The sequence below is a fragment of the Tauraco erythrolophus genome, chromosome 2 (assembly GCF_009769465.1).
Source record: "Tauraco erythrolophus isolate bTauEry1 chromosome 2, bTauEry1.pri, whole genome shotgun sequence".
NCBI lineage: Eukaryota > Metazoa > Chordata > Aves > Musophagiformes > Musophagidae > Tauraco > Tauraco erythrolophus.
In genome coordinates, this window is record NC_141466.1 from 114139448 (window position 1) to 114155200 (window position 15753).

The following is a 15753-nucleotide window of genomic DNA, read 5'->3' on the forward strand; positions in this document are numbered from 1 at the left end:
CTGACCTGGTGTCTCTGTGGCCGTTTGTCTCAGATCTCAGTCCTTTCTGGGTGAACTCGGCCCGGCGGGCATCCCAGGAGCGGGACTGTCCCCAATTTCCCCGAGTGTCTCTGTCGGGGCCATCCTCAACAGGGTGGGCACTGGCCCGGCCAGGCGCCAGGAGCGGGGGCCGTGCCCCCCTCCCTTCTCCTTGCTCCTGGGCAAAGGCACACCTTTCCGGTTCCTTTGTCCAGACGTAAATAGGGCAATTCGCAGAGGCGCTGATTGGCTCAAGCCCCGAGGGGGATGGGAGTCCGGTCTGGTGGGCAGCTTCTGCCACCTGGACCTCCCCCCACACCGCCCACCCCCCCCCCCCCGCTTCAAACCATGACAGACAGCAGTGAAAGGAGTTCTCCTGTCTCCTCTTTCGAGTTCCATCACTGCATCCAGTGCACTTAACTACTGCACTCATGTATCTTTTCTGGCTTGATATTGCAAGGCTTTGCCAGTGGTGGGGTTACTTAGACTCCAGCGTGGTCCCCACAGCATTTCACTATCAGCTTCTCTTGCTGCTCGGGCTTGGCAGATGTTTTCATGCCCTGCTTTCCACTGTGCATCCTCTGCAGTGTGTTCTGTGTGAGATGTGGTGGCCTTAGCACTGCATCCATCCAAGACTGCCATAAAGACACAGGCTCCTCATGTCAGCTGGTCAGAGCCATCTTACAGTTCACATCAGCAAAGGAGAAAGCCATAATGGCTGGGCTGTAGGCAGCATCCTATGTTTTCCCTACATTTCTATGCACTTTTTAGTCCCTGGTATTTCAGAGTACTCTGTGCACACAGAACTCCACATTTTTTTCCTTTACATTTGTGTAAATCCCAAACCACTTCACTTCTTCCAGTAGAGAGGTTCTTGGTTTATGCGCATTTCTCTGAGAGAATAGGACCCATAATTTGAATTCCTGCTAGGGATGCCTGAACTCACTGAAGGACTGACCGTGACCATCTGCTTTGCATTTCCTCGTAGAAGAGAAGAAGGTCTTGTCTAAATACTACCTAGGTTGCAGGGCTGTGATCTGTCCAGATCTCTGCTCAGATCTCTGCTCAGAGAACATCAGGGAAAAAATTGGGAAAAAAGCGAGTTACCCTGACTTGTCATTTCAAGCTGGAACTGGCCTCTTAAATTTTTTTCTTTCCTAAGGCTTGAGAAAACTTGGTCAGAGACAAAAATCCCACTCCCACGCAGAGATAAAAATCCCATGGAGTCTCCACTCCATGACATTGCCTGAAAGTGAAGAAAAGTATTCATTGGACCATTTTAGCACTGCAAAACCAGTGTTTCATGTTCTTCTGCTTCTGCTGGAGCTGGTGTCTTGCATAGACGTGAGGACGCTTGGCAAACAGTTAGTAAAGCGCTCTTTCCGATAGCTGCACCTACTGCTTCTGCAGAGCTCACGCAAGAAGCATGACAGGTCTTTCTGGGTACTCACCTGCTGCAAACTGGGCTGGAAATGCAGTCCTGGGAAATGTCTGGTGTGTGCCCAAGTCCTCATCCTGGCAATGGCTGTGGCCACCCCAATGTGTGACAGCATCTGCAATGTTTGCTGCCCCATGTTTATTGTCTGGTGGCCCATGGGGCAGCTTGCCAGGAGGTGGAGGGCTTGAGGAGCAGGGCAGCTAGACCTGATGGCTTCTGAGACAGGTGGCTTCAGAGGGCAAAAGTTGATGAATGCAATGATCCTTTTCAAATATTTCTTTCTATTTAAGGCACTCTTCTGAAGCTTTTTGGGTTTTTTTAATGGGAGGGGAAGGAAGTAGTGGTGAAAAGGGGCTGCATGAGGTTGAGAGAGGGCTGAGAGAAGTTGCATCTCTCCTGAGATGGCTGCCTGTGTCTGGGCTGGGGACTGTCCTTGGCCAATGCTGCTCGCCAGACCATCAGCAGATGAAGAGCCTGTTCTTTCCTCCTCAAATGTGATGAGGCTTCTACCACGGTCCTGTTGGCTCTGTCGGTGCTTGTCCCGGGGGTTAGTGTGCTCCCCAGGCCTCATCGACATCCGAACCATCCAGCGTGACTTGCGTAGACCTTCCTGGGGAGGAGAGAGTCTTCTGAGTGCCAAGATCCCAACCCAATCCTGGCTTTTGCTCTGACGTCTGAGGCAGCCTGCAGTGCTGCTCTGCCCTCCAGCCCCTGCCTGATCGCTCCCTGGAGCTGGAGGTGGTGGGTCAGGTCAGTCAACCTCACGACCTTGGCAGAGATGCCAGGTAATCGTTCCCTCTGGGCTACCTGCATCACAGTGAAAGGACAGCCACGCTGTTGATTTCGGAGGTGCTATGCCTTCCCCACCCTGGCAGGGCACTGGCTCCGCTCAGGTTTTTGGACCACAGCTCAACCAATACCAGATTACAAACTGTGCCCTGGAGTCATGGGCTCTGGTGCTGGATCTTCACAGCCACTTTGGATTGCGGCCAGGTCTGAAGTGCCGGGAGGTGCCATGGTTTTGTATCTCCAGGGGCTGCCTAGAGAAAAGCAGGCTGAGGAGCTTCAATTAAAAATGGTATTGTGAAGGGACGCTGGGACAGGGGCAGGGGGAGGGTGGTGTTTCTTCAGGAGCAGGGTTGGTTGCGTCTTGATCGTGGGCGCTGTAGGGAAATGACAAATGATGGTGCTTATCCTGCAGTGGTAGATTTGCAGTCCTATTCCCCCCCCTCCTTTTCTTTTTCTTGAGTGAGAAGGATGAGGGCGACTCTTGGGAAGGAGTTGAGGAGTGAGCTAGACTGTATGAGGAGGTGATGGAAATGCATAGGCAGGTGTTTTGAATGCAGGAGGACATGTCAGTTAAGTGGCTGTGTTACTCATTTTTATTTTTTTTCTGGAGGGCAAAGCTAGTTATATCTGAAAGAGCTGTGCCAGAGTGTTGAGTTATGGCACCTGTCTGCACAGTGAGCAGAAACAATTCCTGAGCTGTGTTCTCGGCTAAAAGGTGTCTGCAGGACTAAAGGGATCGGCAGCACCCATACTGCGGGAGCTCATAGGACCTCGGTGTCTCCCAGCCCTGCTCCTGGCAGCTGGGCTCTTCCAGCAAACACCATAGTGTAGGATTACATTTCCTACGTGCTGTGTTTTGTTTCTCCAAGTTCCTTGTCCCAGCCCCACAGTGCCTAGCTGAGAAGGAAGAGCCTTCGCATGGAACAAGCATCCTCCCTAGAAGAGCCCAAAGAGCTCACTCAAGTGGAGACACAGCCGCCATCCCAGCTGTCTCTTCCCTGGAGATCACCTTTATTTTGTTTGGAGTAATATTTACTTGCCAAAAATTGCTGTTTCGGAGAGAAAAAAAGCTGAAAAGAGTTTCTTCTCCTGCTCCAAGTGATAGATTTCGTTCACCTAAGTTATTTTGGTTTTGTTTCCCTGTGAGACAATTTTAATTTCCTTTTGGAAATTCCCCACCCACCTGTCCATTGCATTTTACCAAGAAAAATGCAGGCACAAAGTAGTTCTGGGGTGATCTGAAATGAGAGGGACTTTTTACAAGGGCATGTAGTGATAGGATACGGGGCAATGGCTTTAAACTGAAAGAGGGTAGATTTCTATTGGATCTAAGGAAGAAATTCTTCACTCTGAGGGTGGTGAGGTACTGGAACATGTTACCCAGAGGAGTTGTGGCCGCCCCATCCCTGGAAGTGTTCAAGGCCAGGTTGGATGGGGCTTTGAGCAGCCTGAGGTAGTTGAGGATGTCCCTGCCAGTGGCAGGGGAGTTGGAACTAGATGATCTTTAAGGTCCCTTCCAACTCAAACCATTCTATGATTCTGCGATTCCCTCATCTTTCACAATACCTCCGTTTACCCTGCTTGCATCCCAGCCCTGTTCTTAGCAGCCTCGTGGAGAGACGTTGTGTGCTGTATCCCCCAATGAGCACTGCTGTGCAAGCACTGGGGGGACCACCTTCTCTGCAATCCCTGTGGGAATTTGCTTCAGCAAATTCAGTTCCCCGCAGGAGAAAAGGTTTGTTGTGGGGATGAAGGAGTTGAGGAGCCCTTGGGGGTTTCCCTCTTGTTCTGCAGACCCAAGCATCAGAGCAACCATGGAAGAGACTGTCCCAGAGCTGGCACCCGTGGTGGAACCTGGGGAGAAGGGACGTGGACTGGTGCTCTGGTGCTGCAAGTGCAGCCGTGCAGCTCTTGGCTGAGTCGCAGTGCCTCGCTTTGAAGCATCCTCTGTACCTGAGGGCATAGAATAGGACGAGCAGAATACGTAGAACCTTTGGAGCAGGGTTTTGCCTCTGTTAATATTCTACGGCAGGTTAGTTTGTGTTGAGAAGTAACCACTGGTTAGATGTACTGTTAGCTCTGTGTTGAAGTGCTGTCTATCCATCAATACCACGTGTCTCTCTCCAGCCCCCGGTCTCTCGCGCAGTCCCTTGGGAAACGGCAGAGCTGGTACTGCCAGGGCTAATTATTCCTCAAGACAGAAGACGTGATAAAATATTAACCTTTTTCAAAAACAGAGCCCCAGTTAATTAGCTCCACTTCTGTGACACATTCACCTGGAGATAAAAGCTCGTTCCCCAGATATCTGGCTGTGGCACGGTGATCTTTTTGCATGTCCCTGTCACAATGGGAGATGGAGAGAGGGGAGAGCTGGGAATTCAATAAAAGACAGTGACCTGCCAGTTGCAGTGCCCTGAGGACGAGCTGCTCTCTTTCAAGGTGAGCAGCGTCCAGGCACAGACTTGCTGCTTTTGTTCAAGAGGCTGAAGCTGGAAATGGAGACCAAGCAGGTGGTGGGACCTGCTCTGCTCCCTACACCTGCGTTACATCCGTGTTGTCAGTGCCACATCTCCAGAGCCTGAATCTGGGGGCTGTGCAAGTGGACAGGGCTTGGTAGAGCCGAGTGAATAACCGTGTTTCGATTCTTTGGCCGTTTAAGAAAAAGAAAAGCCAGGCGTTAGCAATTTCAGGATAAACCAGAAGCAAAACTCTCAGTGAATCTAAACGTAAAAATACAGGAAAACTGAAGGCCAAAGGGGTCTGTTTTTCTCCTCCTGAAAAGGAAAAAATTTCATTTAGATCTCAAATGTTTTTGACACTTCTAGTCATCTAAAAATGACAAGCTGTATTTAAAAGCAAGTGATTTCGAGTATCAGATGAGAAGTACACGTTGGGCTCCTCTGGAACAAACGATGTGCTGGAGTGGAAGTGATGCTGTGACGCGCGTCAGTGCCTGCCGGAGTCACTGGTGAGACGGCGTGCCACTGCTGGGGGAGGGCTTCCTCCCACCGGAGGGAGCGATGGGGGTCTCTGATAGACCAGGATCAACCGCAGCCCCCACTGTGGCCCTCAGGATGAGTGTGTCAACACTGGTCGATCCATGGAGGCATTGGGTCTCCTCTTTGAACTGCACGTACCTGTTTTCCTCCAGTGGAGAGAGAGTCCTATGGTTTTTATAGGGAAGAGAAAGCCTTGTTTTACTCAGCGTCCTTTGCAGGGAGTGATGCAGTGCCCACCTGAACCTTACCAGGGCCTGCTGGTGACTTCATGATGGACATCGCTTCATCAAGTACGTTGGCGTTCCCAGAGTGCCATTGATCACTCTCTGCTGGAGCCATCCTCTGCCTTTGACTGCTATAACGTATTGACCATTTGTCTTATGGTTATTACATGCCATTGATTACTTTGATAACTTGCTCCAAGTAATTCTGACAGAATGAAGTTGTTTGTTTAACTTTTGTGCTTGTCTTGGTATTTGTATTGACTCAAGATGTTTGTGTAGGCTGAAATCGAAGTCGAGTATTAGTAAGTGATGGAACTAATTCTCCGAGGCTCGCTACTATTGATAATTAAAGCCATGAGACAGTTTCTTCCATCAAAATCTCGTTTGTTTGGTTTTTTTCAGCTACCCAGTGCCTTAAAGTCCTACTCCATCAACTGTAGCAAAAGGGCCATCACAGGCAATGTTTTTGGGCCATTTGACTGGATTTCTGCTTTAAGCACTGCAGATCCCTGCACGCTTAAAGTGGTTTTTGAGCTATGGCAGCGTGGATTTGGGTTTGCGCTTCTCCACTTGTGACTAAGGAGGTGCTGTGGGAATGGGGACTTTCTCTACTTTGATTTGCCACATGGTGCCAGGAAGCTTTGGTCAGAAAGCGTCCTCTCTAATGAATCTTTACATCCGTGGTTCTGACCCTCTGATATGTAATTTGAGGTTGTCCTGGCTTCTAAAGATCTTTAATAGAGGATTGATGCCTTTCCAGGAAGGTGCAAGGTGCCAGGTTTTGCTTTTACTTTCATGAGGTGAAAAGCTTTGATGTCAGCTCTGGTATTCCAGTAAAACTAGCATCAGAAATTTGGCCATGATTTAAAATTCTACTGAAAACAGAAAAGGTTCTTTTTTTTGTTGTTGTCTTTTTTTTTTTTTCACTTTTGTTGGCTCCTTTTTTCTTTTTGCCTCAGTTCTGAGGAAGGAAGGGTGGAGGGAGTCAAGAAGCAAGACAGACCCCAAGTCTGTGTGGAGGGCCCTGGAAGTCTGAATTATGCATGAGCTACTTTGAAAATCAAGACACACAATCTAGTTTAACTTGTTTTTAAATGCAGCCGTGCTATTCTCTCCTTCCTTTTTAGTAGTTCCCCCCCCGCCCCTTTTCCAAAGACAAAAATCCAGCAAATTTTTAATAAATTATAAATGCATCATCTCATCAGTTTTGAGGTTCACAGGCAGCAGCACATCATGTGCACAGAAGATTATTTTTGCCTTCTTGCATTTCCCCCTTTCTTCAAATTTAGCTGTTTGATTAATTTTTTAGATATCTATCTTGCAGGGAAAAGAAAGAAAGAGACTGAAAGAGGCAGTGAGTTAGAGGAAATATTAATTGTGCACTAGCCAAATATAGCACAGTTTCAAATTTCCAGAAACTGTGTAGGAAAATGTCCTTCTTGGTCAACACAAGGAGGTTGAGTTGAACAGTCGAGTTGAACCCAGGTTCCCGTTTGCAGGTCCCTGTCCTGGTGGCCAGTGTGCGTGGTGGTCCTCTGCCAGGGCTGGAGCTGCTTGCCTTCAGACAACACACTCATGCTAGCACATCAACTTCAGAAAATCACAGAGGCTGAGAAGACCTCTTTCATTGGTGGCTGCATCTTCTGCCCTCAGGAGGGCTGTTCTCTTTTGCCCATTTTCTAGCAGTTTTGCAATAGTGTGTGCTGAGAAAGGGAGAGGTTGGGACTTGGACAGGTTCCTCTGGGAGTCTAATCTACAGCCAGAACCGGTTCAGCGCCCTGGCAATGTTTTCCTGATGGTCTTACTTTCAGTTTTATCCAATTACATCTAGTTAAAGCCTGCTAAATAATTTCTTGTCAGCTCTGACGCTAACAACCACCATTGAATATTTGTCACAGATGTGCCTCCTCACCCTCACTCGAGCCCGTGCACACCCCCAAGTTGTCTGCTCAACCGAGGATTCTTCTCTTTGTATCACCCCTGTTCCTCCTGGCCCCAGCAGCCACTGAGGCTGTTGCATGCCACCTTGGGGATTTGTCAGTCCCTTTTCGGGAATGAGAACCTGGGGTGTGTGCCAGTGCAGCACAGAGGAATCCTACCGACCTTTCTCAAGGGTATTTTTTCACTTTGGCAAGCCAAACTTGAGCTGGCGTTCCCTGCAATCACGTGGCATCGCCAGCTGACATCTGACTCCTTGTCCCTTATTTTTTCCATTTGGCACAGCTGCTCTCCAGAGTGCTCCACCTTCCAGGTGGTTTTTCAGCCTCTCTTTACTCAAAGCCTTTTGGTGTTTTGGTAGCACCAACCCACCCATGGTCATGGCCAGCCCGAGGTGGACCTGCAGGACCAGGATAGACATAAGAGGGTCTGTAGCTGGTGTCAGTCCCCGCAGTCAGTGCTCTTCCTTCCTATTGTGCTACAAAAGTCACATCTGTGCTCTGAGCAGCAACGTTCACACTCAAATTGTGGTGTGTCCTGGTGGAGTTGTCGGCATCAAAACTCTTGGCGTTATGGAGGAATCCCCAGAGCTTTCTCAGTAAGTCTTTGTCCCAGACCTGACCCCAAGTGCAGGATGTGCAAGCAGCTTGCTTGCTGCTAGCAGCCGTCCTCTGGCATGGCCCCATGTGCTGGCAAGCGCACACAGTGCATAGTAGCGCTGGAGATGTGCTGCAAGGTGGACCACGGTCAGCCCTCCCTTTGACAGCCGTGTCCTGATTGAGAGGGGGTGAAGCGTACCCATAGAAAGAGGAGGAGCAGCATATCTCAGGAAGACAAAGTAAGATTTTGAAGGTCTCTCGAAGCTGAGTGACAAAATATTTCAAGATAGTGTGCAGGAAGGATCGCTCAGGGAGAGCTGAGAAGAACTGAGGGTCTTGACAGGAGATGAATATCATGAAGAAGGCCATGGACCCCTCTGTGTGCTCCGGTCTTGCAAATACTGAATCGTTGTATCCCGTTTATACTGTTGTATAAGACTGACGCATTGACTGTCATGTGAACAGCGCTTCTGGGATTTTCCATCTCTGGAGAGCATGAAGTAAGGATTTTTTGAAAGGTGCTCTGCAATCAGACACAAGTCACTCGGCTTAATGCATGGATAACTGAGAAATGCCCAGATAACTGGGAAAAATGCCAGAGACCGTCTTGCCCAGAGGTCAGGTGAGACAGTGCCATGGTCTTGTCCAGCAGTGAGCTCGGTGAACTTCCATACGGGTTGACACATAGGTTGCTATATAGCTCTAAATCGCGATATGTCCCGGGTCCCTATTTTTAGAGTATTTTTGCAGAAGTTGCCTGTAATTTTGCCTCATCTCGAAGACAGGGTTTAGGCACAATAGTTTCCCACTGGCTGGGGACTGTGCCCTCTGAGAGGTTGTTCTGAGAGGTATGACCAAGGTGCCTGCATGTCCCGCCATCCCTGCATCCCACGTTTGCTGCTGGCCGGGGCAAGGCAGCTGGCGCTCTCATCTCTTCCTTCCCAGCAATGACTGCTTTCCAACAGTGGGTGGCTTCCTCACTCTCTCCCTCCCTAGGGCAGTCATTTTCATTTTCCTCCAAGGGAGTGATTTTTCACACCTGGTTGGTTGTGAAGACTTGCTCCAGTTTCCTCTGGGGTCCTGGAGGGAGGAATTGCAGTGACTACACTGAGGACACCCAGCCTCAATAGTTAGGTGAAGCAGCTCAGAACAGAGAGAGTTGAGCTGGTTTTTCATAATAAGAAAGAAAAACGATAAAAGAAAGCTCTCCTTGTTTTTCTTTCCTGGACTGCCACCGGTTTCCAAAAGCAGGCTGGCTCCTGTCCCTTTGGTAAGGCACAGATGTGTTTTCAGCATCTCTGGTCCTTCTCCTTCACGTTCCCTGCCACTGTGTCTGTCTGTCTCTCTGGGTGTGGAGTCATAGCAAGGTCCCTGGGAGGTAGATGCTGACTGGCTGGTGTGTAGACTGAGCAAAGCTGTAGAGATTTCTCCCAGGCATGGATGACTTGGTGCAGCCCAAGGCCAGGCTGGAGCAGAGGCTTGCTCCAGTCCTGACTGGCTGAGTCCCTTCAGAGGTGTGCACCAGGCTGGCAAGATCTCTTCTTCTGGCATGGATGTGAGCTGAGAGCTTTGACATTAGTATTAACTCTTCCTCGAAGTTGCTGTGGGGATTTGTGTAATCTAGTTCACTTTTTCTGTGAGCTAAAAGGCCTTTTTTTTTGTTTTCCCCTTTCTCCGCCAAGTTCTCTGCTTCTCATGGAGTGTCCAAGTCTATAACGTGCAGCTCATGGTAGTTGCACTGCTGTGATGTGATTCTTACACACGTCTTCACTTGACAGAGCCATCAAGCTTGGAGAGCTAGTCAGACTCAAGGAACGTCATCTGAAACCCAGAGTGCTTGTAGATTTGTCCATCGGTGGTGGTGTGAATCATTGCTATTTCTGATGGCAGGTCTCTGTCCTCTATGTTGATGTGAGAGGGAGAGCCCTGTGAGCACACAGTGTGGAGACAAACTTACAATACTCATCATTTAGTTGTGTAGTGATGAGACTGCTCTCCCACGTGTTTCCAAGGAGAAGAGAGGAGCCAGGAGGGAGTTGAAAGATGGTGTAGCTTTGTCTGATGTGGCTGGCTGTTTGAAATAAATACACAGAGAGCACTTTGGTAGTGGTGAGCTGTGTTCAGGGAGAGTTTGGACTTCACGGAAAATGTTAAAAATTTCATAACATTCTGAAACTATTTCGAATTTGAATGGGAAATAACCTTAAAACAGAAAAGCGAAACTTCCCATCAAATGAAAGCTTGACTTCTGGGTTTGCAGGAGAAAAGAAAAATTGTTTCTCCAGCTGGATGACCTCTCTGGGGTTTTTAGGGCAGGCCAGCCTGGCTTCTGTCTTCTTCTGGCCCCCTAGATGCTGCGAGCTGGTGGAGCAGCCCACGTTGCAGGCAGTTCAGCCTGGCAGCATTCCTGCTCCCCAGTCCTGCTGCAAGGTTTCAAAGCAGGAAACTTTAAATGACTTTAGCCAGTGAGTTTCAACACACTGCAAATATAAGCAATGCAGTTATTGCTTCCTTTTTTACATTTTTTTTGGAACAGTCTAAAAAAAGAACCCTCAGACTTTCATTGGTTTCCTGAAAATGTTGTGGGTGTTATTTTTGGTTGGTTTTTTTTCTTTTTTTGTTGGCAATTGAATGACCTATGAAATACCATAAGCAGCACAAAACGTTTATCCAGTGTCAGCCTGAGGTAGCACAGGCAGCTCTTAGCAGGTTTATTTTCATTATTACAGCAATTTTAGGGCTGCATGCTGCAATTTTCACTTGCAGTGAGGTATTAAATTGAAATTACCCCAGATGTAATTGTCACACAAAATAATTCTGGACATGCTGGATTTAATGCTTTTCCAAGCTGTGGTTTTTATTACCCGAGCAAGTGCCAAAAAAACACTTGTAGTCAACAACTTAAACTGAAATCTGCCTTCTGGGGAGCCAGGATGTTTAGCTGCAGTTACACTGGGGAAGGAAAAAAAAAAATAAATAAGGGACTAACTGGAGGAAACTTTGGGAAGGCTCCTGAAAGAAGGGCCCAGGGCTGCCCAGAGAAGTTGTGGCTGCCCCATCCCTGGAAGTGTTCAAGGCCAGGTTGGATGAGGCTTTGAGCAACCTGGTGTAGTGGAAATTTTCCCTGCCCATGGCAGGGGGGATTGGAACTAGATGATCTTTAAGGTCCCTTCCAACCCTAACCACTCTATGATTCTATAAAATCCTGAGCAAGGGCAGAGTCAAGACTACCTAGGGACCCCAGAGGAGCCGTGGCAGATGCAGCAGCTCAGCCTAACCCTTTTAGGGCTGTTTTTTTGGGGGGAGGCAAGTCTCACTATCACAGAGGCTGGAGGTGCTGCCACGTCCCTGCCTGCTCCGTGGTGGCAGTGCAGTCGTCAATCCCGTCTTTGGGATGCGACGAGCCTTGTTAGACCGGAGTGAGGGGTGAGTCACAGAGCCAGCCACCAAGCTCTGGAGGTGCTCGGATATGACATTTTGGTGCTTCCCGTGCGTGCGGGATCTAGTTAGGCTGATCTGGTGCATAGACAGATATCTGGAGTTTTAAAAGTGAGATGTTGTCAGGCACGAGGAGCCTTCATCGCACTGCTGGCTGGCAGTATCCCCGGCACTCCCACTGCTGGGTGATACAGCACCCACCCGCCATGGCTTTTATTTATTAGCTCCTTAACTCTTGTAATAACATAAGTAAAGTATTAATGACTTTGTGTTTTTCACCCTTTTCCATTCTTTTCCAGAAATAGCTTCCCCTTGTTTGTTCCACAGGACCCCTCCTGATGCCACGCTGGAAGTGGGTAGAAGGAGGCACATCTGGGGACGGTTAGGGGATCATGGTGTATAAATAGCATGGGGAGAGCAACTGTCGTAGCCTGTCCCTGCAGCTCTGCAAAGCAAGCGAGAGCTGAGCCTGAGCATGGCAAAAAATGTGCCGAGCAGCAGCAGCAGGAGCTTCTTTCTCATCGTATCAGGTTGGGAAAGCTCAGTTGAAGTTGGTTCCTGAATGATGCGAGGGGCCACAGTGACCCAGTGATCATCTTGGGGCATGACCCAGTGCTGTTCAGTAATTCAGAAATCCTCTGCTTTTGGCATCCCTGAGATGTAACGTTGATGAACGAGGGTGTCGTCACACGTGGCAATGTTTACTGAATTTTCTCCTGCACGCAGAGTAGCCGTGCAACTTTGGTGTCCTTTGAGGATGGACCTGGAGTTAGAATTGGTTCAGTGATGAATTTCTGCGATTGGTGACTATGCTGAAAGAACAGGGTAATAATGAGAAATCAAGCTTTGCTCAAGTTGAGGCAGGATTTGGGAAAGGTTTTGAGCGCAAAAATGAGAGAAAGCAGCAACCGATTTAGTGTGAGCTTGTCAATATTTTGTCCCACCCAATATGTCATTTTTTTCTTATCTTTGGCGTTATTTCACCTGTTGCACGCTCTTTTTTCCTTTCATATAGTTCACTTTGTAAATAATCAGAAATGCAGTTTCAAAATGAAAAGATGAAAAACCTTGTTAAAAAGAATATCTCAAGAATATTGGCATTTCTGAGGTGCAACCTACTGTGCTGATACTATAAACCAGCAGTGTCTGGCTACTCTTACTTGCTTTCTCCTCTCCATCTCCAACTTAATTTTTCTATTCGTTTTTACTTCGCCTTGCAGATACTGTGGTCCAGAACTTTGAGGGTGCAAACTGATGGTTCGTTGAGTGGTTGCTCAGTCCTCTTTCTTGTTTCATCTGAGGATGGTAGTGGTAGCACCTAGGCAGTGGCACTAAGAGAAGACACCATGGCTGTGATGGGGAGCTCCTCAGGCTGGGCATGGAGTGCCCTTCTGCCACTGGTGTGTCATCTTAAGACCATCTCAGGGGCTGACAGGGACCTGGAAGAAGCAGCACAGATGCAAGAGGTGTATCTGGATTTCCTGAGATAGGAACATGTTGGCGTCAGCCTATAAAAGCCACAAATTTCGTCAGCTAAAGGTCAGAGTAATTACAGATTCCACGATGTTTCCTCCTGGGAAGGAGACAGTGGGGGCTGTGGGTGCAGTTGTGGGTTTTCACCTTCTGCAGGCTGGCTTGGAAAGCGTTAAATCCCAGTCTTGCCCATAGTCAAGTTATGCCGTTAAGGAAGAATGAATAAGGAAACAATTAATTTAGAAAGAGGACTTGGCTCACCTTGCAGGCGGTGGGTGGAAATTGCAGCCTGGGGAGGTGGGAGTGAGGTGGCTTGGAGCTGGAGCTGGCTCGGAGCTAGAGCTGCAGCGATGCTCTCACCTCTGCTGGTGCCACCAGCCGGATGGGTGCGAGAGTGCTTTGGTCCCTGCCTCAGTTTAAGAAAGAAAAAAAACCTCATGGCGATAACCCAGTGCTGCTGGGACCACACCGAAAGCCCCGCGTGAAGCTCACAAAGCCACCACGGCAGCGTCGGACTCGCGGCTGACCTCCTGCAGGCACCTCACCTCTGCCTTACTTTTGTCGTGAAGGACTTGTTTCTGATCCCGTCACACTAATGTCAGCAAGGAGCATCTTTGCTGAAGGTGGTGTTGCCCTGACTGGTGTAAAAAGGGAGGACCTGTATCTTCCCACTGCCTGTTGGCAGGGAAGGCTGGTGGCACCAAGAGAGTGTGCTGGCTGGCTCTAGCTGGGGAGCAACGGGTAGAGAAAAAGGCTGCAAGCTGGGTGCCTCCTTTTTCATCCCTTCCTATTAATGACAGTTAAGCTCCTTTTGCTGCTTTAATCCTCAGTGACTTACTTAGCACTTTCTGTACTTCTTCAGAAAGGATTCACACAGAAAAGCTCTTCTTTTTTTTTTTTTTTTTTTTTAAAAAATAGCGGCTGGAGGACCATCTACTGATGGACTCCGCTCCCTGTGTTAATGAAGTGAGCTCCCACTTTGAATTCCAGCGCCTGAATGGCCTTTTCCCTCTTTCTCCCTCCCCAGGTGTACGACTTTGCACTATCGCCAGGACCTTCCGCCAACCAGCGTCATCATCACCTTCCACAACGAGGCCAGGTCGACCCTGCTGAGGACGATTCGGAGGTAAGAGCTCCTGGGTTGCTGGAAGTGCTCTTTATTTAAAAGCTCTTAAAAAAGAGTGAGTGGGTTAGAGGTTTTCATGGATAAAGGCGGAATCCGTTTGCACTCCCCACAGCAACGGGACTGGACCTACCAGATATGGCCAAATACGGTCTCAAACGATTACCGGGAGAAGTTAGCCTGAAAGCTGGTCTCTGAGAAGCGGGTTTTATGGTAAAAAAGGAAAGTAAGAAGCTGTGCTCCCTTTGCAGGGTCTAGCATGGGCAGCTCTTGGCAAAGCGGTGGAAATTAGATGGAGTCTGGGACAAGAGGTTTTACATGGAGCTGGGTATTAGTGCTCAGCTGTATTTTGTCCCAGTCCTCTAAGGACAGCTGTTATTCTGCAGATATCTGCTCCAGTACTGCTGTTTGAGCTTCTCCAGTGATCCATCGAATGCCAGAAAGGCTTGGCTAATTGAGAAGCCTTAATGGTGTGCCTGCAGGCTGGATTTTCAAGGGTGGTTTCTGTTCTCCTCCGGAAATGCGGTGGAGCTCTCTGGGCACGCGGCCATTCCTTCATTTGTTGGTTTGTTCTTGGCTGTGTTTTGCTGTAGTGGGTAAAGACTTAATTTTCATTTCAGGTTTTTTAAAAGGGCGTTTAATCCCTTTGTGCACCTTGGATCCGCAAGTTCTCGTGTAGGAAGATTTAAGTGATCTTTGAGGGCTCTGTCTGCAGCTCTCAGCTGGTGGGTTCCTCTGTAGCGAGCTTGGGTGTTCTCTGCTCTGTGCCAGTGTTTTGCAGGTGTGCTTTGTGCCCACTTAGTGGAGGTTTTTGCCCTGCTGCAAGCCTTGTCAGTTACACCCTGGCATCTCTAGGACCCCTTGCTGTCATTGGTACTGGTCAGACTGGGGCTGCTGGCTGAGGGGAAGGCTTCAGCTGAGCCCTGTTCACCAGCACGTTCTCGCTGGGTTCTTTTCTGCAAACACCGTCCTTCCTTAGGTGAACGCACCCAGTGAGTTTGACAGTCCCAAAATTGAATTCCTGCTTTGCTTTATGGTTTCATGCCCAATCCCATCTCCTTTGCTTCACACTCAATAATCTATCACTGCTTTTTCTCTCTGGTGTGTGGATTTTGGGTGTCAGAGTGCTGACACTCGGTGCTGTGTACCAGCTCCTTGATCCTGGACCTTCTCCTTTATCTTTACAGTGCCTTGCATGGGTTTACCATCCTCCAGAATCCATTGTAACAGAGATGGCAAGGCAAAGCCAAGTGCAGTCCTCCAACCCCTGAGATATAGGATGCTCATAACATGTAAAGTGCAGGATGGACTTTAATCTTATTTCTTCCTGTAAGTCATGAGTGATGCTGTCACATGACAGATGTTAGACCCATGATATGGCTCTTATGCTTGGATCCCCTGTGTCTGGCTTCATTAGGGAGCTGTCCATTGCAATGATAGCATGGTTAGAAATACAGGTAGGTAGAATTTTGCTTCAACCTCCAGGATATTGTCCTCTGAAGTTTCTGACTTCCAGATATAAAAAGACTTTCTTCCTTATTCCTCTTGTTTTCTTTGTTTGACTTCATTAGTTGGCTTTACTGCCTTCCTTACCTGTTTTTGTGTGATTTCCACCACACCTCCCACCCTGTGCATCACTCCTCCCCACTCATGTGTCCTGGTGCTTGTGTTTTGTCTGTGGGAAGGTTTTCCCCAGTGCTGGGGTCACTTCTGA

The 15753-nt window shown here is 48.6% G+C and overlaps 1 protein-coding gene across 1 annotated transcript in view; it reads left to right on the top strand.

Annotated features, from left to right (window-relative positions):
* The window catches only part of GALNT14 (polypeptide N-acetylgalactosaminyltransferase 14), a 108289-nt gene that overhangs the window by 49879 nt on the left and 42657 nt on the right, over positions 1 to 15753 (top strand). Inside the window, exon 3 of the mRNA XM_086629950.1 lies at positions 13944 to 14042. Within this exon, the coding sequence (XP_086486076.1) occupies positions 13944 to 14042 (99 nt within the window). The remainder of the gene's footprint in view (positions 1 to 13943; positions 14043 to 15753) is intronic.